Genomic DNA, 22,929 nt, shown 5'->3' with positions numbered 1-22,929 from the left:
GCCCCTCAAATTCGAATCTCACGCCCATCTGGCATCAAGCTGCACTTGATGCCAGAAATCAACTTGAGCCCTAGCAAGCCCTTGATGATTCCGTCTGGAGAGGGAATTGGGGGGGCAGGAGAAAGGGCAGCAATCACTGCCGATGTTTGCTTGGGAACCAACTTGTCTCCAGCGGTCCAACGATTCAGCGTGGCATAATCCATGTCCCAATGGCGACGTCCAACTAGAGCACCACATGCACCAGCACCGACATGAACACCAACTCGATTGTTTGCCAACAGGATGCATAGGACCCCTGTCATGCAATCATCCGCAGGCACAATGTCCGATTATATTAGTCTCTCACCCGCCGGGAATCTTTCTTTGTCTTCGTCTTGTATCTGCAGAGCACATTTTTGGTACCCAGACCAATATGAATGAAACCTACTTTAGACAGCAAGCCAACTTCCCTACCTCATGTAACACCAGATGCCCCAACACTCGATCTGTTAGGACTTCACTTGCACAATGGTTTCCATCGCATACCACTCGGACCAGAACATCTCCGGCATCTTGACCATTTCACATGGCGTGCTGAGTTTTCTGGCTTCCGCTCTCTTCTTGCTCAGACTATACGCCTCCTGGCGGACACCACATACGATATGGACTGCCGACGTTCACATTTCTTTGATAGCCTTGGTAAGTAGCTACATTGAAACATCCCGGGACATGTAATGAAGTGAGATAAACTGACTCAAAGCCTACAAGCTGGCAAATCACTCTTTGTTTGCTATTGAACTTGCCGGTAAGGCTCTCTCCCCTCACTGAGCAAATTGGTCCCGATTCTTTTTGAGGCAGCAATGCTAAAGCTTCCATTTAGCCGTCCCACTTGGTCTTGGGACAAACATCCAACTGGTGATGGAAAATCAGCCCGGGGGCACAGTCCCTCTCTTCAAGGTAAGCATGGCATCGTTCTCTCAGTCTTTGGAATCTGCATCTATCCGTAGCACGTTATTAACACGGAGGGCCCAGAGCATTCTGGCCATCGACATTATCCACTGCGTAGCGTGCTCGGCCGCCAAGATAGCAGTTCTTGCCATGTACTTTCGCCTTTTCTCAGCTTCAAAGGTGTTGCGGTGCTGGGTATGGGGAACGTCAATTGCAATCCTGCTGTGGCTTATTGCTGTGGTATTGGTCAGTAGTAAGTGAAATTCCAATGGAGACTTCATTCTCCGCCCAATAGAGTATGATCCAACTTGGGCAATGCTCTGAAAACGTTGAAAGAGAGTATACTGATGGTCTCAAATGACGTGCAGCCTTCTCTTGTTTGCCTGTCGAGTATCACTGGGATAAATCCATTCCGGGTACTTGCATGGGAATCAGCAAAGTAGGGATTCTGTTCCCAAACATCATCTTCGACATCATAGCTATGGTCCTCCCCATCAACGAGATATGGAGGTTGCAGATGCCACGGACCAAGAAGGCGGCACTCACCGGCATCTTTCTGATCGGTGGCAGGTATAGAATGCCTTCCGTAAAAACGCTATATCAAAGGCAATATTAACACTCGCCAGCGTCATTGTCATCTCAATCTCCCGGCCACTCCTCTTCTGGGTCTTCCGTCCCGTACCCGGCATAGCGCACAACGTCAGCCAGACCACCATCTTCCCCTACACGGCATCGGCCGCCGAAGTCTGCCTCGACATCATCGGCGCTTGTCTGCCGCCCTGCGCGTCTCTCTTCAGGCGTTTCTTTGGCGGCGTCGTGAATGTTGTCAAATCGGGACATCACTATTCCACCTCGAGGGGCAAATCCAGCGGCCAAGACTCGTCAACCAAGAGGTCCAGTAAAGTGCGTGCACTCACAATTGGAAAGGCTTGCAACCGCAAACGAGCCGCCGCCAACGACACGGTCGATCTCGAGGGGTCTTTTGAACGGCTCGGGGATGGGGTTGGCTGGCAAGGCTCGACGGACGACCTCTATGGAATGGATGACCTCCAGCGCAGCACAGGGGATGTCGACGATTGCAAAGGACGTGATGGAATTCGCGTCAGGCACGATATTCAAATTCAGCATGGGGGAAGAGTCACGGTGGATGATATTAAGAAGTGGCAACGAGGAGATGTCTTTGACGGAGGATCTAGACCCTAGAAGACCCTCTCAGGAAATTTGAAGACTGTGTGCCTCTCAATTCTCGATATTACTCATGTAGAATAGTGTACATTTTGAATCTAGAGCATCTTCCATGTTGTCTGTGCACAAGCCAATACCCGCCGCCAAGACCCCTGCTTCCCATCAACATATATCCTTTCCGCAATATACACCCACAGCGTAGAAGGGACTTCTGCCCAAGTACCTAGCCGCGACTTCTTTACAACTCAACCCAATCCCGAATCTCAGCCTCCTTGTACAATAAGTACTCCTCATCCAAGAAGTCCTTCACCCACTCGTCATCATCAAAGTCGAGGTCTTCCTTCTTGAAATACGCCATGATAACCGTGCAGCCCAAGTTCCCCTGCGCGACACTCATTATTTCGCCGACGACCTCTTGCGGCCACTTTTCCTTTGATGTGACAGAGACGCGGACGTCACCCCTTTGCCAAGCCCTGCTGACGACTCTGCCTTCTGATTCGGTGGTCCAGGCGTGCAGACGAACAGCGCGTCCGGTGCCTGCGGCGTTCTGGCCTGCGGCAACTACTTCGAAGTAGACGAATCTACCATTGATGCAGACGGCCAGGGCCTCTTCCAGCGTGTCAAAATCGGGACTGGGAACTAGTGGGGAGGGTGAGAGATGTCCGTATGGTCCCTCGGTACGAAATGGGTTTTGCTTGGTTCCGGCCGAGGCCCGTGGCGTAGTTTGGTGAGCCATTGTGCCTTTTTTTATTGTGCGGAGATTGTTTACGATGTTTGATCTCACTTCAAATAGGTGAGGAATTGGTCAGTTGTGAGTAGAATGTTCTGTCATGTAGAATGTAGACCATCGATTCGGGGACTCTCCAAAGAAGACCGACGCCTGATTTATGCAGATACGTTTGGCTCTATTTCCGAATATTTTATCCCTCCCTCAAGGTTTTCTTCAAGAAGCGAGTACCAAAGACGCAAATTGAAGAAAAACGCCCCGCTACTGACAGAGAGTACACAACGTGGGAGATCAAGTTCTGAGTTTTCCAATCCCGTGGTAATCGGGAGATGCCATAAATCACATGGTGGAAGAGGCGCAACACAGTGCTGGATTCTGTCTCGAAAATCTCTTCGGCGACATCGGGTCACAACTTTCAGCCCGAAGACATCACCTTTGCCGCGGTCACCTTCTTTCCTTACCGCATTTGACTCGCTTCTTTAGGCCTCAACGGTTCTTGTGAGATCCTTCAGACTACCTTGATGGCCACCTGGGTCCATTCAGGTTCCTCGTTCCCCTATTCAATCACACTGCTTCCCTCTTCTATTACAGAAGATCCTCTCCGTCTTTGGTTTCAGACCTCAAGCTTCTCAAAGCATTCAAGTTTATCCCACTAATTCCTCCGCACATAGTCCACAAGGATTTGTTCCTGGTGCGTGAATTCAAGAGTAGCAAGTGCAAACACTTTTGCCCAGTCAGTAGTCATTAACAACGAGACGCCCATGTCATGAACACGCACAATGTCGGATTGGAAGCCCAATTCGACCTTGAGTCAGCGCCAGCGCAGGGTCTCTATATCAGCGTTCAACCGGCGATCTAACCTCTGGTTTAAACCTCCCTTTTCCTCTATACGCAGAGATTAATATATAGTTAATTAACCCTTCGTCACCCTAGTTCAATCAAATCAATCACACCTGTGATACGTAAACCAACACACAAGGAAACTTCTCCGAACTGCAACGTCCACCAGCCCCCTTCAGAGCAAAGCACTACACAGAGACCGCATCAGCAATGTCCCAAATAGCAAGTTAATGGTTATCAATGTTCAAATGAGTCAATATACCTTGACCTAAACCGCCTTCTCGCCCCCCCACCCCAAAGGATGAACAAGTCCATCCCTGACGGTCATCGAGGATGTCAGCGGCCCGCTTGATGACCTCTGTCTCGTCCACAGAGCAGCTGGCGGCCCTCTAGCTGTTGAGCCGCCGGCTGATGTTCGAGTCATCCTGCTCCATTTTCGCATCTCACTTCTCCCCCTTCTGTCCATGTCCTTGGCGGCTGGCTCTTGGGTAAAGATCCGCAAGCCAAAAGGTGGCGATCTCAAGCAGAGCAGTCATGATCTCGACCTCAAAACAAGACTTTAATGATGAACAATGCTCACGGGAATGTCGAGAATCAACCTAGTCTTTCGGGACGGTGTCGGGTCTGAATGCCTTCACGACAAACGAGTCAGGAATGCGGACGGCATGCTATAGTAACAACTCGTGCATAGTAGATTAGCGAGCCTCACAACCCCCTCTTTGTAGAGTTGGTGTTTCCGAGCCAAGATGGGCAAGCCAAGACTAGTATCGAATTCCCCGCACCGCAAGGCTCAACGCGGCAACGCCTCGTGGCGTAGAATATCAGACCGACGTTAAGACAAGGAACGAGGAGTTTCCGAGTTTCCACACGCCCATCGGTCCCCCGAATTGCTTGTTTTAATTACTGGCTGACTTCCACGTAGACTGGCCTGACCATTTTCCTATTACAGAAACGAGACCCTGAAAAGCCGGCCCTGTACCCAAGAACGACCACACAACGTGGGATAAGGTAGGGGCAAAATGTCCCTCGACTCTGCTACCTATTCGGGCTAAGACAGGAGCCCACAAACTGGCATGCGGGTGTAGCCGCCGCCGACGACGCTATGCTCGGTCTACCTCCTCATCGGAGGGCCCTCACGCAACAGGCCGTCCAAAGGCATCGTTAAGCAGACGAGACAGCAAATTTTGCAAAATAAAAGCGGGATGATCTCCCTCTAGGCCACCAGGAAGTCAAGAATAAAAAAGCTCCGACCCAATACCTCTATCCGATGGTGAGCCTGCGACTAGCTCGTGGGTACGGTGGACGAAGTGGAAATGATCCAGCTGTTCTGGCACAGAGCTGAAAAACCTAAAGTTTAAAAACGCGAAAGTTTGCAAAAGCTAAGGAAGTTGGAAGCTGAAGAGCTGTCCAACTCCACGATGTCTCATAACCCGCCTCTCCTCCTCTCTTTACCACTCCTCGCCACTGCATGCCAAGCCTCCATGAAGGCCACCAGGCCACCCCATAGCGATGTTTGCCACATCAAAGGAAAGGGAAAAGCCACACTCTTGCAGCGCTAAGAGAGCGGCCCGTCGGCCGGGAACCAGGTGGTTGGTTAGTGTTCCCATATTTGGGGTCGGAAGTCTTGGCGTCCGTGAACTCTGGCTTCGTCATGGTGTACATGGCAAACTTGCAGTCTGCATGCCGTTGCAGAAACTGTGCATCATACAAGGCTTGGCACCTTGAACGTACCTATAGCGCGGTCGACAGATACAAGCTAGCTTTCTTAGGATCAAAAGCACCAGGGGACGCAATCATGCAGCGGGGGAGCTCGTCCTAGCATCCCCAGCATATAAACATCGGAGAGGAGTAAGCTTGGCTCATACGTCTCCCGGTCGTGACGTGCTCGCCCAAACGCAAAGCTGTGACAGAGAGTAAGGTCCACCGGGACAGAAAGAGCTTCCAAGCAGCACCAATACGCTCTCTAGCTTTCTCCAGGCGTAGCTGCGTGAGTCCCAAGAGGAGAAGTTGGGGAAGGGAGAGGATAGGGACGATGTGCATATTCAATCCTGCACTCCAGCCGATCGCGAACCTAACCAAGACGAAGATTCCTGCGAATGCAGAAGAGCTGCTGGGTTGAACGTTATCCGACAGCAGAACGGCCGTAGGTCGGTGACCACCCTGAGGCTCGGGCACGCGCGTCCCGGAGAAACGTCCAAAAAGTCAGATGTAGCACGATGGTCCATGCTCAATGTAGAGGTATACCAGAGCCCCGTGTACATAATGCCCGTCGTCCGTCCCCCAAACTTTTCTCGTGGGATGTCGAAGTCATCTTGGGCTTACAGAGGTAACAGTCGAGCTGAAAAGATGCTTACTGTAGCCCAGGTTTGACTGGCTGCCGGATCCCGAGCGATTAAACCTCCCGCCAGGGCCACCGTCAGACGAGCAGGCTTGATCCTCGAGTGTCAGGTCCAGCAAAGGCATAGAGTTTGGGGTCGATGAGAGTTTCCTACCAATGTAACTTTGATGAGGGAGCCTAATAAGGGCCCAGACAGCTGAGAAAGAGGGAAAGACAAGCTCATACCGCGGATGGCTCGGAGGGAGGGGTGTGCCGCGGGTGGTCTTGTCTATGCCAGTCACAGGCTTGACTTCCCCGACGTCGAGGTTGGGAGAAACAAACAGGCCGTGGTGGTTGAGTCGTTGAATGAAACGTGGCTATCGAAATAAGGCCGCGGCGCCTACGTGGGGGCCTTGCAGGCTTCGTTGTCGGTGTCTTTTTGGTCCCCGACGCCTTGTCGGTTGGTGATCGGCCAGGGTGTTGAAACACGCAAAGAGCCGCCGGCCACGTGTGGTGATGGCCGTATGTATTATGATACCACTACCGTGCGCGAAACCGCAACCTCGCATACCAAACATGATGTGGAGGTACCCATCGCGAAGAAAGAGGAGCAGTCGAACTCCGTTTTGGATCTTCTGGCTCCACGGGATATCCTCATTGTGGTATAGGGGGGATGTGCGGGGGATTTTCCCGTTGCCCTGTATCCGCCTTAATTACAATAAAGGCTTGTGTTCCAGGAAGAACCCAGAGACAGAAAGCGTTTACGACTCGAGGAAATTCTGGACCACTGCACTGACCGTTGCCTCCTTTGGCCGATCTTTGGGGTGGCTGTGCGTTCCGCTTCCCGGTTTCGCATTGATTTCAGATCCCGCCGTCTTCCTACATGATGTGCGTCTTCTTCCCCCTGGCACCTTTCTGCTTGCTTTCATCAAAATGGATGTTGGTCGCATATTTTCTCGTCGACGCTGGAGCCGGCTTGTTGAACAACCAGACTCTCGCCACCAACAGACGCACGTAGTCGCTGTAATGCCCGACGTCGAGATGTCCCGAACGGGAACCGTACAACGGCAGGAAGAGAAGGAGGATGACACCGAGTACAGACCACTGAACTGGAAGAAGATCTTCTTGACGCCAAAATATATCCGTATGAATCATCCTGTCGGTTTCGAGAAGAAAGGAGAAACTAACAGGGCGGCGTGCAGCATTCCACCTCTTGGGCATTGCCATTATCGTGGCCACTGTTTTCATCAGTCTTCACCATGACCAGGTCGTGGAGGTACGTGTCGTTCATTCGAATGCAGAAAGTAAAGTCACTGACTTGTGCGATCGTAGAAATTGAGGCCCTTCTCTGAAAAAGTCCGATCGCTCCCAGGAGGATTTTTGATTCCCATCGCCATCTTGGTTTTGATTTCCTTCCCGCCTCTATTTGGCCATGAGATCGTGGCTTTGCTGTGCGGTGTAGTGTATGGCCTGTGGATTGGATTCGCCATTGTTGCAGCCGGCACCTTCATCGGAGAGAGTAAGGCGATCGTTCGTAATCCCCTCGCATGACCAGCTTGCTAACCTAGACCGCAGTCGGAACCTGGTTTGCTTTCAAGTACACCCTGCGACGCAAGGCCCAGAAGCTGGAGAGAACCAACCTCAACTATGGTGCTTTGGCGCGATTGACTCGCGATGGTGGATTTTGGGTATGTTAGCTACATGGGTCGTTGAAAATACGTGCATTGTATGGCTGACGTCTGACAAGATCGTCTTTATTATTCGATTTTCGGTCATCCCGTCCCATTTCTCGACGGCGGTCTTTTCAACCTGCGATGTCAAGTTCTGGCACTTTGCCATTTCGACGTTCTTGACACTGCCGAAGCAAATCATCCTTGTCTACCTCGGTGTTCTCTTGGTTGAGAAGAAGACGAACAACAGCAACAACACCATTAAGAACGTTGTCTTTGGCGCTACTTTTGTTCTGACCATCGCGCTCGCGATATACATCTATGTTAAAATGAGAAGAGTCAAGAAGATGTTGTTGCAGGAGCAAGAGGAGAGAAGAGTGCAGCGAGAGTTGCAACAGGTGCCTCAGAAGGCCGAGGTCGACGCCGTTGAGACCGTGATCGCGCCTCTCCAGCTAGGCGCGGAGACGGCGCGAACAGACAGACCGGGATACCCACACTGGATTTGAGGGCCAGAAGCCACCACAGGGAAAAGAGCCACTTTGGAAGCAGGTGTCCAGGAATTCGGGATACACAGGGATTGGAATTTGGGGATAGGTGCTTTTCCGGAGTTGGCGTTGGCACGCGCAACATAGCGTTGAGGGCAAACATGACCTGATTGATTTCTGTTCCTGACAAGAACCTTTCCTTCAAGTATCCTGGTGATATCTGGCTGTGATGCCGGCACTGATGCTGTAGCGCCACTTTTTCATCAAGGTTTGCTTGCTACCTCTGCTTCAGAGATGCTTCCGTCAAGCGAGGGAACCAGGCGCCAGAGTCTATGGTATCGAGATTGGCGAGTATGTCTCGTGCGAGAAGCCGTTGCAAGATGCGCGACGTACATACTGAGAGGCGCTTGAAACTACCGGTTCTGAATGGCGTGGCATATGCCAAGACAGATGAGACTGCTTAAGAACATCCAGCTGACTGCATCCACCAGTTATTGGATTTTAACTCTACAGACTCGATGGTTCTGTCAAAGAGCAATCCAGATGCTTGTTGCTCAACTGTAAGGTTGTTGGATGTCAGTCAGGCTGGAATCGACGTACACAATAGAAAGTGGCTATTTCGACGAGTTTTTTTCCAGATTGGGATTGGTAAATCCCCATGTCGAGAACAGTCAGCTATATCCTGTCGGAGTCTTGCGAGGTGTATGGAGCAAATCCGTGACGAGGCTGAGTTGGGTGTTGCTAGGATTGACAGGTTGGGGGTCGTCGAGCTGAGTCGTTGAGGTCGGCCGAGTCGCGTCTTGCGAAGGAAGGAAACAAGAAGTGCCTCGCTGTTTCCTTAGTTCTGCGCCCAAGCCAATGTGGGTCCAGCCGAATTGCACCTGGAATCCAGGATCGGGGGGCATTCAAGCGTGCTCACAGCGCATTTCACCCCGCCGCCTCCGGTGCTGAGTCCGCTATGGCCGATACCTTTGTCGCAGTGGAGGCCCGGACCCCGGGGAGGGTTCTGCTCATGATGGCCGCGGTCTGGTCCCTGGACGGGGTCTCTGGCTGGGGCTGAAGGAGTAAAAATAGCATCAATGTCATGAAATTGTCCGCAGCACATACGGAGCAGTGAGTACTGGGGTTACGTTGGTGGCTTTTCTGGTGGCCCTGTTTCGTTCATTCCGCGGAAATGAGCGTGCAAATGAAAATGACTCTAACTCGAGGCAGAGAAGGTGTCTACCTCTGGATACCTCAGTAGAAGGGCCAAGTTGCCAACGGTGCGCGGGGTAAGCAACGGTGATGGTGGGCAAATGTTCACGTTTACGCGGAGAAACCGATAACAGAGTGGCGTCCATTCCTCATCTGGAGGCCTTGAGCCCTGTCGTTTCCTCTCCCATGTCCGGGTCATGACAGGGGTTATGGATCGGTTAATCCGTCTTCAAGGGGAAGAGTGATGATGATCAGAACAATTATCTGACATTCTGCGGTACCTCTCAACTTGTGAAATCTGGCAGTCATGTTTGATGAATCAGGTAAGCAAGCGTCTTCATTCGGTTCATTTTCTTCAAATAAGACTCGTTGAATGAGGCTCAATTACGGCTCAGTTGAGCTCGAGTACCTGGCCATTCCTCAATAAGCACAAACGCCTCGGCCCTCCACCATGACCTCATACGCGGATGAAACAACGCGTTTTCTGAAGAGCCAAGGCCAGCGGCCTCCAACTCATCAGTCGACCGGTGCTGTGGGCAGATCAGCCTTGGGGACGATTCGAGATGCAAGAGTCAGGGGACTCAAGACACGATGTGGAAATCAAGACCCAAGCGTTGAGATCAGGGTCTTCGTTGGGTAGCATCTGCAGAAGCTACCAACGTGGTATCCTAACATGTCTTGGCAAATGAGCAACCGCAAACTTTCCAGTTCCCTGATTCCCAGTTTACCGCCGTCAATCACCAACTCGATTCAGAAATCCGTTGGCGGTGGCGTTCGCATCTTGATTCCCCCCCTTTCCAAATTGGACCCTGCAGTCGCCAACCAACTGCAAGCCGCGCGCAAAAAAAAAAAAAAAAAAAAAAAAAAAACGGCTTGTTACTTGCCGTGCAATACTCTGTAGCGCGGCCACTATCGACGTCGGGGGTGGCCCGGTGGGCGCAATTGGCAGTTGGAGGCTTGGAGAGCAAACTTGCAAGGTTGGAGAAAACCTGAGAAGAAGCTAAGAGGGAGGTGGCCAGGGAGCCAGAGAACCTGCCGCTTCCCGTCCACTTTGGTCCCCAGTTCATTCAGGTGCATCCTCTCCCAGTTCCTTGGTATTCACCATTACGAGTACAATCCTGGCCACTGAGAGCTGCTGCGCCTCCTTGCAGACCACCCATCGTCTAGACAGGTCTTTGCCATTGGAAAATCATTCAATAATTGTTTCTCTTATTTTCCTGCTTCTCCGAACCTCTACATACATAACTGAGCCTGGTTTACCCAGAGTCCCAAATCGCAACGAGGATCGTTTGCGCGCGACCCAAAAGTACCGAACCAACATCGCTCAAACCCACCCAAACTACGACGTCATGGCTGCTGTGCCGTCAGATCCTCCACCTGCGGCCACCACCGCCAATCCTGCCCCAGCGAACGGCGATGCCAAGATCGCATCCGACTCCACGGAGACACCTACGCACGTCGAGGAGCCCGCTAAGACGACGTCAACGACGGAAGAGGAGTTGAAGGCGGCTCCGGAGCTCCAGACTGCAGAGGACCCAAACCGGGTGTCTTCATCGAACGGCCAAGATGCGACGGTGGACGAGCTGAAGCCCAAGCTGCCTCCCAGGCCAGCATCAATAGATGCCAGGGAGGGACTCCAGCCAACTGACCAGTCAGTACAACAACCACCAACACCAAACACCGCAACTACAACAAGCACAAGGTCGCCGAGGACCTCGACGGCCCAATGCGCCTGCGAAGGCACCGATACGACAGCGACCTCGATAGATGTCGACAACACCAAGCCCGCCGACTTTGAAGGCGAAATCCCAACCAACAACGACCTCCCCACGCCCCAGACTCTGAAGAAGATTGAGAATTACGTTGTGCTAGACCGTCATGGAAAGAGCCATACATTCAAGAGCTTGTACAGTGGTCGCAATGTCGCAAGGCGAGTCCTCGTCATCTTCATCCGCCACTTCTTTTGCGGCGTAAGCTTCTCCGTGATCCCCACACGACCCCCGTCTTGTTGCTGACCTTGCGACAGAATTGCCAGGAATTCCTACGGTCCCTCTCCGAGTCGGTGACCCCTGACGCACTGCTGGGCCTGCCCATGAGCACATTCATCACCGTCGTCGGCTGCGGCAACCCTGGCTTGATCGAGATGTACCTCCAGGAGACGGGCTGCCCGTTCCCCGTCTATACTGATCCCACGCGACGTCTGTTCGACATCTTGGGCATGACGCGCACCCTCGCGTTGGGAACCCGACCGGCCTACATGCGCAAGTCCATGCTCAAGTCTGCCGCCGAGAGCGTTTTCCAGGGTTTGAAGCAAGTGAAGAGCGGCTTGGCCACAAAGTCGGGCGACCACAGACAAGTCGGTGGAGAGTTCCTCTTCGAGCCACTCGAACTCGTCACGCCCGTGTCAACACCGTACGCCGAGCGGCAGATTGAGGAGGCCATGACTTCAAAGAAGAATAGCATCGATACCAAGGAGGGCATCGACGGAGAGGGCGGCGACAACTTTGAGCCGGAGGGGAAGAGGGTGACGTGGTGCCACCGCATGCGCTCCACGCGAGACCACGCGGAAATACCAGAGCTGATGGAGATTCTCGGTCTCAACGGTACCGGAAAGCCCCCCGCTCAGGATAACAAGAGATGGTCTAGGGCGTTGGAGACGAGGAAGGGGACTGGGTTGAGCATGGCGAGCCAGATGAGCAAGTTGAACGAGCAGGAGGAGCGAGTATAGGAGCGGCGAGGCTTCTTCTGGGTCGTTGACGGGTCAGTGCGGTCCGTCGTCCGCGACGGCCTTGAGGATTGGGCATGATTTATCGACAGTTAACGGATCGATGCCGTGCTGCGTGGTATGTGGATGACCATGAGCAAGCCCCCGGGTAGTGTTTTCTTTTTGGTTTTGTTCTATTGTGACCGAGATCAGCATAGCCGCTCAATGATACCTGCAGCATATATCACATTTTTCAATCCAATGGCGGCGTAACGGGTGGCCTGAGGGTGCAATAGTAATGTGACTAGGCGATGGACCCTGTGTCATTTCAACGACGACGTTCCGGCGTGGCAAGAAGTGGTGGAATCGACTCGACGAGAGCAGGTGCCTCATCCTATGGACGGGACGAACTGGGCTGCAAGGATTACTTAGCTCCGTTCTTGGTCATCCAAACTCGGTCCCAAGCTTTTCCCGCCATCGCTCGTACCGGTGACAGGCGGAGGACTCGTCGTTTTCAACCTCGCCAACCGTTGTCTCCATCGCTGGAGATCCTACTGATGAGGCTCGGAAGGAAGGCGAGGGAGGATACGAGATTGTCCAAAGTTTGCCCTCTGGGTGGTCAGATGAACGATTGACAGTCTCGCCCGACCACCTCGCATCCTTCCAGGAGCTTTTCCATCCACTCCCTAGAACAAATGTATTTAGCTCAGCATCCTACCGAAAGAAGAGACATTCTTCATCCATCAAGCTCGTATCGACATCGCTCTTTGTCTCGGCCCGCGGGATTTTTGGCCAGGCGAATGCACCTCTCAACTCAAGGCGGAAACGCGGGAACATCGGGGTTCCCTTCTGGACTTCTCGTCATCAGCCCGCTGCTGACGACAAAATATCTTAAAATTCATCGCGAAAAGAAGATCTCAGGCTCGTTTCCATAGCCCCCGTCCATTCAACCGGCCCGAATGATATCGTCGCAAAACTCGGATCCTTCAGGCCAGCTTATAGTTTATGTAAACGTCACGAGGGACTGCTTCGCGCCCCCTGCCACCCCCCCGGGGAGGTTCATCCAATCGGGCATCAACCCTGAGCTTTCCTCGATGGCAGTCCTTTCACGATGTCGGTAAGCCAGCGATGGACAGCACTAGACGTTTGCCTATTTCGAAGAAGGGATGTTCTTATGCAACTTCCCCACTCCCACAGGGCTATGCTTATATTTAGGATGTGCGACTCTGGGGAAAGGTAGGCCAATGACCCAGGTACGACGTATAATCCCCCCTCACGTGTGTGTACTCCCTCAGCGTCTCATATGACCGGAGCAACGCCGTGACTGAGACGGTAAGCTTAGCTCGGGAAGCAAGTTCTTCGAAGTTGCAGCAGATATGACGGTTCTCGTTGTCAGCTTGACCTAGCAGGGCTGAGCAACACCCGTCCAAGCCAACAGGCGTGCTGACGGGCTTGAGACCATCAGCCGCGTTCTCTCATATTTCCCCAAAACGGAGCGAGAAAAAGCTGAGAATCTCTTCCGAGTTGTCTAGGCGGGTTGTACAAGATACATACAGTCTCCCAGAAAGGCTTTCACAGTACGTCTCCACGGGCCCTGTCAGGGAGGCGGAGTCGTGTCTTTTCCCTGGTTTATGTCTTGGGAGAAAGTCGCCTCGTCGCGCCCGCCCGTTGTAGAACCCGAAATCTGAATACCGGGAGGGTTGCGAAAATCTCTTTCCATCAGCTGCGATGTTGTCTCTCATTCCATCTGCCCCGGCTCATGATGGCGGGCGCAGCATCTGAGTGTCATTCTTCGACGCATCGTGATGAAATGGAGAGCCTCTTCAAGACGAAGAGACCGACGATGAGAGCTTTCTATAAATTATGATGCTTTCCTCATCTTCACAACTCCTTCTCATATCCACACCCACATCCACAGTTTCAACCCCAACTCTGACAAGCATCACAAAGTCGCCCTTCTCGAGCCTTTAACTCTATAACATCACCACTCACCACCATTTCACAAAAGAAGAAACATCCAACCATGCAGCTCACAAACATCCTCCTCACCGCTCTCGCCGCGACCGCCTCAGCGCGCTCAACCCCCTCCGCCCGCCGCCAAGCCTCTTCCACCCCAGGCTGCCGCCTCGTCGCACCGACAGACCTAAACTTTGACGTAGCCGATCTCCGCTCCGGCACCGTCGTCACCAAAGTCCTCACCTTCCCCGTCGGCCCCACCACCGCGGGGCCCTGCCAGCTCATCGGGGCCTTTAGCCAGGGATTCCCCGTCGACCAGGGCGGCGACGCCTTTGCGCGCTTGAACGTGCGCGCGCTGGACGGTCCTAGCGCGGGGAGCCTCGTCGGCAGCTTTGGGCCGCTCGAGGTCGAGAACGGTGTCGTTGTGAGGGATACCGAGCAGGTCGTCAACAGTTTTCAGTGCCGTGAGAGCTTGGCGTTTGAGTTTTCTATTGCCAACGACGCGGATGTTGATGTTGATATCAATGTCACCTTTACGGCGTCTGAGCTTGGTGGGTTTTTTATTCAGGTTGGGGACCAGTGTAACTAGGTAAGCAGCAGCAGGAGGTTGTTGTTAACTCAGGGTGATTTTGGTTTCAGAGTAGTGTCTTCTTCTCCATTCCGAAGGGTGGTATTTGATTTCTTGATTTGTGGGGGAATGCGCGTGTTGACTTTCATATGACACAGTGAGCAGGGAATTATGGGCTTGGGAATCTGTTTCTTGAACTTGACTGGTACTTCTACCAACTAAACTATTCTGTCCTTCATTGTCTCTGGTATCCGTGAACCTTCCTCAATCCGTCCGTTCCTCTGACTTCCTCTCAGCCCATCAATATTCCGTTCTTGCCCTTTCCTCCTTATCTGCCATCTTGCTCATTTGCCTCATGACAGCAAGCGACCTGGTGCTGCTAGCAAGTAGTAAGATGGCCGAAGAAACAAGCTCGAACTAGGAATCAGAGAACCGAATGCTGCAGGAGGGGGTAAGAAAACTGTGTGAGCATCAATCATATTGCTGAACACGTATCAAGTCAGTCCTGGTCGGGATCAAGGTGAAGAGAAGTGACCCCATGCGAATGAGATATGGCTGTGGTGCGGTGTACTTACTTACACTTTGTGATTAAGCAGATATTGCTTGTGTCGCTTCTTTCCCTCTGTTTTGACAATAAGGAGATAAAACTGGATGCGTTTGTCTCATCCAGTAGCAATGAAAATTGAGACGACAGATCGAGTCTAACAAGTAGACTACTCGGTATCGCCAATCATTGGAGTCTTGCTCCAGCAGAAAATGTGACCGCAAGACTCGCAGCTAAGAACACCCAGGCCAAAATCAGCAAAACCCAAGAAAAAAAAGACAGCACTTCCACATGACGAAAAAGACGTACCGAATCGCGTCACAGCCATCGATTTTCTCAATGACAATCTTACACTTGGGACACTGCTTGCAGCTCAACTGCTCCATGGTACGGCGACTCTTCCGCTCGAGCTCCTCCTTGAGCACACCCTCGGCCTCCCATCGAGCCCGCATCTCGTCACAGGTCTCGCCTTCGTGGACCTTGTCATGGCATCCCGCACAGGTGCGCTCGCCGCAGTTGCAGACGCCGAGACCGACGCCGCGCTTCTGGCGGTTGCGGACGGGAATGTAGCGGCCGCAGGCGCGGACGTGGCAGTACAGCGCCGCACCGCTCTCGGCCTCATCGGCCTCGGCCACGAGATCGAAGTACTGGATAGTCTCCTTGGAACGGAGCAGCTGGCGAGGCCAGGCGTCGGGGAAGGGATGCATGATTCCGCAGATGCCTGGGCAGGTGGGCCTCGTGAAGGGCTTGTTGCTCAGGCACGAGCGAATGTAGGCCGCGGCGCAGGCGTGGCAGTATGGAGGGCAACCGCAGGGAAAGTCGCGACGACTGGCCTTTCTGCACGTCTTGTCGCAGGCCAGACAGTCTTGGCTGTTGGGGGATTCGTCTTCCGTTTCCTCCATGATGCTGCGAGTTTGGAGGAGTCGAAGTTTTGATGGTGGACTGTTGTGGCAGCTAAGTATGGAGGGAAGATGATGATGAAGTTGGAAAGTGGAAAGTCCTGGAATGGACTCAAGTTTGCCTTGTTCCAGAGGGCCGTGGGACGGGTGAGATCTGCCTCTTTTGAAACCCTAAGTTCAGCCCTTGTTCTCTGCCGGTGAGAAGGTTTGCGTCGAGGAGGACGGCTGATGAATTCTTTCTCCGTTGGCCAGTTCCAAAGACTGTCTTAAGGAGAAGGCCATCGTGAGACTTGCTCACGGATAAGGGGCGTAAGGGGCCAGAGTTATCGGGGGCTTGCATTTCGCCCGCACCTCAAAGGCGGAACTCTCGAGAGCTCAAGATGTAGGCAGCTTGTCATAGAATCTACAGTGAGAATGGCTATTTGTCCACTGATAGTTGTGGAAGTCGAGCTTGCTTCATACCTCTAGTGATCAGAAGCGAAGGACCATCAATTCTCATGGTTCTTACATGGATTTGAGGTATGTGAAAGGCAACTTTGGCATGGGAAACAACTGGTGATGTGATGTGATGTTGTTAACTTGTAATCTACTGTGAAACTGCGGAAAATGACAATGTCTTTGTGTTGTGAGAGTCCATCGAAACGCTCAGTACCATCAAGCATCTTAGACCTCCTGTTTCCAGATCGTTCTTCTTGTGCCCAAGCATCTCTTCACAATTCTTGACTTGGATGCCTTTCATTTTGGAAGAACAGACCGAATCTTGTGAAGAAAGTTCAAGATGGTTCTTGAGGTGTCGAGATATTCAACAAGGTCTATTTGAGCTGAAAACTTTAATCTTCAGATATCCGTGAAAATCCTGAAATCGTAACAGTGTAGCCAAAAATCTGTTCTCGGGCTCGGTCTTGAGAGTATTAGAATCTGATTACCCGCTTTTCTCTCCCAGTTTCTTGTTAACAAAAAGCAAGAAAGTCGGGTCCTTATAATATTGGTAAGTTCATAGCGTGGAACATTTCCTCAGTAAAGTCAAATATGCTTCCCGAAAACTTTATATACTTAGGGTTCTTCCTTTTTAGGAGGGTGTTAGACTTTACCGAGCAAAGGCAGACATACTTGCTCTTGCAAATGAATTTAGACTGATCTCACCCATCACTGTGAACTCCTGCTAAGAATCTGTTAAGGGACTAGGGTGCAGCAAACCCTTGGTTCGATGTTGGACTTCGGAGGGGGCGAGGGAAATCGGGTTTCTAAGATGAGCGCGAAAATTGTAGTCAGTAGAATGTGGGTATAGGTTTTGAGGAAGGGTAGAGTAATGATCAACAAGCACAGATCGTAAATTTACTGTCGTCTTCTTTTTAGACCACCATTTGTGTCGTCTTTTAGTACTTTGGCATATTACATGGCTCTGTACAAGTCCAAAAAGGGTACAAGACAAGTGGATGATACTTTCTTTCCGTAAGATTTAAAAGTCAAAGTACGTAGGAGGACTTTGCACCGTACATTTCCAGAAAAGGAAAACAACAGGCTCGCCATGTATCTAATCAAAACCGCGCGTCGTCATAGTCAGCCAAGCATAGTTACAACAAAAAGGCGCTAACTCGGCTGTACTTGAGAGATCACGTTGTACTGCGTATGCACCACGTGAAATCAGGATATGACTCACGTTACATCAAGATCCTTCTCTAGTTGGGCCGTGATCTTCTGAAGGCATGCCAAGACCTTCACCGACTCAGAGCATTTCAGCTGCAAGTCATGATCAACGGCGCGAGATGTCTATCGTCAGAGCACTTATATTTTTATCCCGCCAGGTTCGTAAATTCGTACTGCTAGTCAGAGTCTCAAAAATATGAAGCATGGCTTGGAATACTTGCTCAAATCGTGAGAAGAAACATCATAGGGTGAGCCATCCATGTATGCAAATGCGCTTCTGTGTTCTTTGAAGTTCACACCAGAGACATACATAAATCTGCGAACAATGACTTTTAGTCGTCACTGGTCGCTCGGATGTCTGCAAGGGTTTATGGTGGACAGACTATCACCAGTATAAGCCCGACTTCCCCCCTTCAAGCGGTCAAGCTCATGTTTGCTTGTTGGCTAATGTAGTAGGTAGCTTCTGCTTATAGTTGCCTTTGGTTAACCGCACCTCTTTCAATGCAACATTAATGCGATGGATTATTGGTTTGGACTGTACCACAGATATCCTACGAAAACCACCAAAGATCCTCCCACTTTAAAGTCGACAACCAGAGAATACACACAGCCGGGTGGTAGCATGAACAGGGAGCAGCAGTACAGTTACCAAGGGATACGCCCCCGTACGTGAAAGACGAGCTGCAGCTCTCTACAAATCAAGTTGCTAGACTCATGCCGTTGACAAGGCAGTCAATCCAGTGTTCCTCTGTGTCCGTCAACCCCGCATCTATTTCACACGATTTTGATCGTATGGTTTTTATCTGAATCAACATGTGGACCACGTTACGCCCCAGCTATGTTGATCTCCCCAAAAAAAGTAAGACGGGCATAATGTTTCTCCCTCGAATCGAAAGTTCGATGGACCGGCCTAAATGTCAAAGACTTGAATCATGAAGTATTATCAAGAAGCTTATAAAAAGCCACGATCAGTCAAGAAAGTAGTTAGCTTGACCAAGAAGCTTGAGTTCAGAGCCATTCAATTACAGCCATTGAACCTTTTGATCCAAAAACGAGTCATCGAAAACTGAAGTAGGATCTAGCCATCAGAGCTTTTTGGTTCAAGTGAAGACCAAGATGACTGACTACCTTTGAGTGTTTCAGATACCCGCTCAAAATGCGCTTCGCTATTACCTTGACAATCATCTCTCTCGCCGTAGCCGCCCAGGCCGGTGTCGCCCATCAAGACGAACCTTACGCCGTAGCCGCGCGGGCTGACACGGACGAGCCCGTGGCCGCACTGGAGAAGAAGGAGGAGGCAGGTTTGGAGAAGAGAGCCTGCAACTACAACGGATGCAAGTGCAACAGCCACAATCAGCAGCTCACTGTCTGTGGCAACTGCGTCTGGAGCGGCAGCAAAGCCTATATCGTGACAAGCAAGAGGATCGCCAATCACATTTACGAGTGCTCGCCCAGCGGCAGATGTTGCGACTACGGTCCTGGCAAGGACTGCGGCTCCCTCTCTGCTCGGTGCATCCTGAACTAAAGGGGGCGGCGGCTACTCCACCTCGTGTCTGAAGGGGACTAAGATGAAGGAGCAGGGTGAGCTGTCATCTCAGGTTGACGGCAAAAGTTGCGTTTGAAAGTGTCGTCTCAAGTCTGTATTTACCTCGAGTCACTCGCTCAAGTCGGTGTAGATCATGGGGGTTTGACGTTGCAGAGGAAACAAGAACCGGTAAAATTATTCAAGGCATGTATGGTTCCATGCAGGAGTGAAGTGCGTAAAGTTGCATGTTCCTGGTCCGAGACACTTACAAGGCAAGACGAGGCGAGTCAAGCCTAAAAATAGAGTAATAAATGACGTTTTGACGTGTAAGAGAAGCAAACTTAGCCGACTTGAACCATGATCTGCCGCCTGTAACCCGCAGTCTAGTCGCAGCCCACGGACAATAGGCGTTTGGGACCTTGTCATTAGCAAGGCTGGAGTTGCAAGAATACGCGCCTCCCTGGGTGAATTTGATGGGGGGTGAACCCCTTGGCAGTAGATTTGGTTTTTCCCCCCCCTCCCCCCTGGGCTTTGCGACTCCATACCTGAGAACAAACGATCGTTTCTGCTTGACCAGGCGAATCAGGTGGCTGCCTTTTACCACCGTACCCGAGTTTTGCGAAGATTTTTTGTCACCGCGCCAGCGACAAGCTCTTCCCAGGTGAAACGGGATTGGACATTGCATCCCTTAAAGGGGGCAGCTCCCCGGTTAACGACTTACGGGGGCTTACCCCGCGCAGTTGCGTTTACCAGGTGGGGTTCAAAATCTGTGTCGCTCCCACCACCAACTTCACCACACACGCGAAATCTAGTATGCCAAGATGGCTGCCCAAGTTCCCACAGAAGCTTTGAAGAAGCTCAACGGTATGGTGCCCTCTCGCTCATGGTCACTGGCCATTCTCTCGCCAAGTCCGACCCCTCAGGCTAATCAATGTTGGTGATTTCCAGTGGGAGAGCCTGCGACGAACGGCAAGGCAGAGAAGCCCGCGGAGGGGAATGGGGTCGACCACGACAGCGACGACTCGGATGAAGAGGGCGAGGACGTGACGGCGCCCGCCGCCGGCGGAGCGGCCAAGAAGAAGAAGAAGAACAAAAAGAAGAAGAAGAAGAAGTCCCCGATCGCCCAGTCCGACCCGCCGCGCGTGCTCATGTCCTCGTTATTCCCCCAAAAGAACTACCCCAAGGGCCAGGAGGAGGAGTACCGCGACGAGAACCTCTACCGCACGACGAACGAGGAGAAGCGCCACCTCGACAACCTCAACAACGACTTCTTGACAGACTATCGCGAGGCCGCCGAGATCCACCGCCAGGTCCGCCAATGGGCGCAGAAGAACATCAAGCCCGGCCAGACCTTGACCGAGATTGCCGAGGGCATCGAGGACGGTGTGCGTGCGCTGACGGGACACCCGGGTCTCGAGGAGGGCGACGCGTACAAGGGCGGTATGGGTTTCCCGTGCGGCCTGTCCCTCAACCACTGCGCGGCGCATTACACCCCCAACGCGGGCAACAAGATGGTGCTTTCCAAGGAGGACGTCATGAAGGTCGACTTTGGCGTGCATGTAAATGGACGCATCGTCGATAGCGCCTTCACCATGGCATTTGAGCCGCAGTACGACAACCTTCTCGCGGCCGTCAAGGACGCGACCAACGCCGGTATCAAGGAGGCCGGCATCGACGTCCGCGTTGGCGACGTCGGCGGTGTCATCCAGGAGGTCATGGAGAGCTACGAGTGCGAGATTGACGGCGTGACGTACCCCGTCAAATCGATTCGCAACCTCAACGGCCACACGATTGAGCGCTGGAGCATCCACGGCACCAAGAGCGTGCCCATCGTCAAGAGCAACGACACGACAAAGATGGAGGAGGGTGATGTTTTCGCCGTAGAAACGTTTGGCAGCACGGGCAATGGATATGTCAGGGAAGATATGGAGGTGTCTCACTACGCCAAGCGTGGAGAGGGCCACGCCGCACTCCGGTTAGATTCGGCCAAGAGGCTGCTGAACGTCATCAACAAGAACTTTGGCACCCTGCCTTTCTGCCGGCGTTATCTGGACCGCCTAGGACAAGACAAGTATCTCCTGGGTGTAAGTCTGCACCTGCACATGTACTGCAGAATATGCGCTGACAAATCGCAGTTGAACAACCTCGTTGCCAGCGGCATCGTTGAGGCCTACCCGCCCTTGTGTGACAAGAAGGGCTCCTACACTGCTCAGTTCGAACACGTACGTAATAACTCACTGGGAGTCTTTTAGAATGACGCTAATTCGAGTCCTCCAGACTATCCTGCTCAGGCCAAACGTGAAGGAAGTAATTAGCCGAGGAGAGGATTATTAGGCGGGGTGAAACCGGCCAAGGGTGGGCACTGTCATGGGTTTTCCTTCCACTTATCGAGACTGTCGTTCAGATACACATCAAAAGTCCAAGCTATCAATCCAAGACCGCCATATCCGGATGTTCGCTGGCAGTGCACGATGCTGAGTCGTTCTCGCGCCGAGTTACAGGACGTTGTGGCCAACCTGGGCACAATCCTGCAATTCACTACGGCGCTTGGCCCTTCTCCTGGAGAATAGGAGCCACCTGTCTTCGGAAACTCGTCGACGATATCCCACACAGATATCTGTCCATCGGCATCATTCACACAAAGCCCACAAATGCCGCTGTCACCCCAAGTATAGAATTGCTCCTTCATGGCTGCTCAAATGAGTGCGGCATTGGATGACTGTTGGTCCCGGCAATAAAACGGCCTGAATCTGAAAATTCTCATACCCGCAATGTTGCCCTGGTCCGCAGTTCGAGTAGCCTTTCATTTCTGCCAGGCACTTCCGGACCCATCACCGGAATGCCGTCCCGTGGCCGGGGAACGTCGTAGTAGAGACCAGCTCCGAAATAATGATCCGGTTTCGGATCGTTCGATGGACAGTATGGCCGTTCTTCACACGAATCGACGGCTTCATCCTCCGCGTGTGACCACCCGCGATGATGTCAGATGCCGTCACTCACGGGCCCGGAATGGAACCGATCGGAGCCCGCAGAAGAACACGGGCGCCGGACAGGCGGATAGGGCCACATGCTGTGTAGAACCCAGCGATTATAGCGACTATCTGATCTTAATAAGCGGCCCCTCGTCCATAAAAGACCCTAAAGCCATTGGTGGCTGAGGCATCCAGTATCAGCATTGCGTCAATCACAAGCATGCTGCGGCATGGTCATAAGCCGATCCAGAAGCGACGACCACCCATTTCCTCCATTCGCCCCCGAGACTGACGGGCGCACCGTTCACTGGTCGGCGACTGACCCACCTGTTCCCCACCGCCAACCTGCGCACCTCAAGTCCCCAGGGTCCGATCTGCGGCGTCCAGAAGCGCGGAGAAAGACTGACAGCTTCATCCGATGCCCACCTCGGATAGCTGTCGGGCCTGTAGCAGAAGTCAAGCATGTTGGCAGACCTGTTTTTGTAGACTCTTCTCTCGCTTTCTCTCAGACTGTGAGAGGCCGACACGGGCTGGGCGAAAAGTATGTGTGCATGCGAGCAAGAGAGAGCTTGGGCTTCCTTTGGGTACCTTGGCGTGCTTAGGTAACGGGGACGGGGCACAGGGAGAAACGGCGTTGGGGAGGTCTCAGAGGACCATCCACGGATCCACCTTTAGGCCAATCACATGCAACCAGCGATTTCACGTCGGCGGCCAGCCCGCGTCGTGGTACTCTGCACGGTGGTAGTAGGTATGGCGGTACGTTGCCCGT

General features: G+C 52.5%; 9 protein-coding genes across 9 annotated transcripts; 6 read left to right on the top strand and 3 right to left on the bottom strand.

Moving 5' to 3' along the window:
- Positions 1-507: 507 nt before the first annotated feature.
- Positions 508-2,130, top strand: CORC01_05607 (uncharacterized protein; the record flags this gene model as incomplete). Its single annotated transcript, XM_022617249.1, has 6 exons — positions 508-678; positions 748-784; positions 860-936; positions 1,012-1,180; positions 1,296-1,497; positions 1,554-2,130. The coding sequence occupies 6 exons, from the start codon at positions 508-510 to the stop codon at positions 2,128-2,130; spliced, it is 1,233 nt and encodes a 410-aa protein (XP_022476263.1).
- Positions 2,131-2,350: 220 nt separating this feature from the next.
- Positions 2,351-2,848, bottom strand: CORC01_05606 (uncharacterized protein; the record flags this gene model as incomplete). The annotated part of the gene is made up of 1 exon (XM_022617248.1): positions 2,351-2,848. The coding sequence occupies one exon, from the start codon at positions 2,846-2,848 to the stop codon at positions 2,351-2,353; it is 498 nt and encodes a 165-aa protein (XP_022476262.1).
- Positions 2,849-6,929: 4,081 nt separating this feature from the next.
- CORC01_05605 (uncharacterized protein) lies at positions 6,930-8,172 on the top strand (the record flags this gene model as incomplete). The annotated part of the gene is made up of 5 exons (XM_022617247.1): positions 6,930-7,140; positions 7,199-7,272; positions 7,329-7,515; positions 7,572-7,684; positions 7,744-8,172. 5 exons carry the CDS (start codon positions 6,930-6,932, stop codon positions 8,170-8,172), a joined length of 1,014 nt encoding a protein of 337 aa, XP_022476261.1.
- A 2,522-nt stretch (positions 8,173-10,694) lies between these two features.
- Positions 10,695-12,073, top strand: CORC01_05604 (uncharacterized protein; the record flags this gene model as incomplete). Its single annotated transcript, XM_022617246.1, has 2 exons — positions 10,695-11,315; positions 11,372-12,073. 2 exons carry the CDS (start codon positions 10,695-10,697, stop codon positions 12,071-12,073), a joined length of 1,323 nt encoding a protein of 440 aa, XP_022476260.1.
- A 1,999-nt stretch (positions 12,074-14,072) lies between these two features.
- On the top strand, positions 14,073-14,594 carry CORC01_05603 (uncharacterized protein; the record flags this gene model as incomplete). Its single annotated transcript, XM_022617245.1, has 1 exon — positions 14,073-14,594. The coding sequence occupies one exon, from the start codon at positions 14,073-14,075 to the stop codon at positions 14,592-14,594; it is 522 nt and encodes a 173-aa protein (XP_022476259.1).
- A 692-nt stretch (positions 14,595-15,286) lies between these two features.
- On the bottom strand, positions 15,287-16,019 carry CORC01_05602 (IBR domain-containing protein; the record flags this gene model as incomplete). Its single annotated transcript, XM_022617244.1, has 2 exons — positions 15,287-15,350; positions 15,427-16,019. 2 exons carry the CDS (start codon positions 16,017-16,019, stop codon positions 15,287-15,289), a joined length of 657 nt encoding a protein of 218 aa, XP_022476258.1.
- A 2,800-nt stretch (positions 16,020-18,819) lies between these two features.
- Positions 18,820-19,188, top strand: CORC01_05601 (uncharacterized protein; the record flags this gene model as incomplete). The annotated part of the gene is made up of 1 exon (XM_022617243.1): positions 18,820-19,188. The coding sequence occupies one exon, from the start codon at positions 18,820-18,822 to the stop codon at positions 19,186-19,188; it is 369 nt and encodes a 122-aa protein (XP_022476257.1).
- Positions 19,189-20,009: 821 nt separating this feature from the next.
- Positions 20,010-21,522, top strand: CORC01_05600 (methionine aminopeptidase; the record flags this gene model as incomplete). The annotated part of the gene is made up of 4 exons (XM_022617242.1): positions 20,010-20,052; positions 20,137-21,272; positions 21,324-21,410; positions 21,466-21,522. 4 exons carry the CDS (start codon positions 20,010-20,012, stop codon positions 21,520-21,522), a joined length of 1,323 nt encoding a protein of 440 aa, XP_022476256.1.
- Positions 21,523-22,372: 850 nt separating this feature from the next.
- CORC01_05599 (uncharacterized protein) lies at positions 22,373-22,624 on the bottom strand (the record flags this gene model as incomplete). The annotated part of the gene is made up of 1 exon (XM_022617241.1): positions 22,373-22,624. One exon carries the CDS (start codon positions 22,622-22,624, stop codon positions 22,373-22,375), a length of 252 nt encoding a protein of 83 aa, XP_022476255.1.
- Positions 22,625-22,929: the final 305 nt, after the last annotated feature.

Source organism: Colletotrichum orchidophilum (genome assembly GCF_001831195.1).
Source record: "Colletotrichum orchidophilum strain IMI 309357 chromosome Unknown Scaffold_39.1, whole genome shotgun sequence".
Classification (NCBI taxonomy): domain Eukaryota; kingdom Fungi; phylum Ascomycota; class Sordariomycetes; order Glomerellales; family Glomerellaceae; genus Colletotrichum; species Colletotrichum orchidophilum.
Note: the sequence above shows the minus strand (reverse complement) of the source record. Positions and strands in the feature narration are given on the sequence as shown.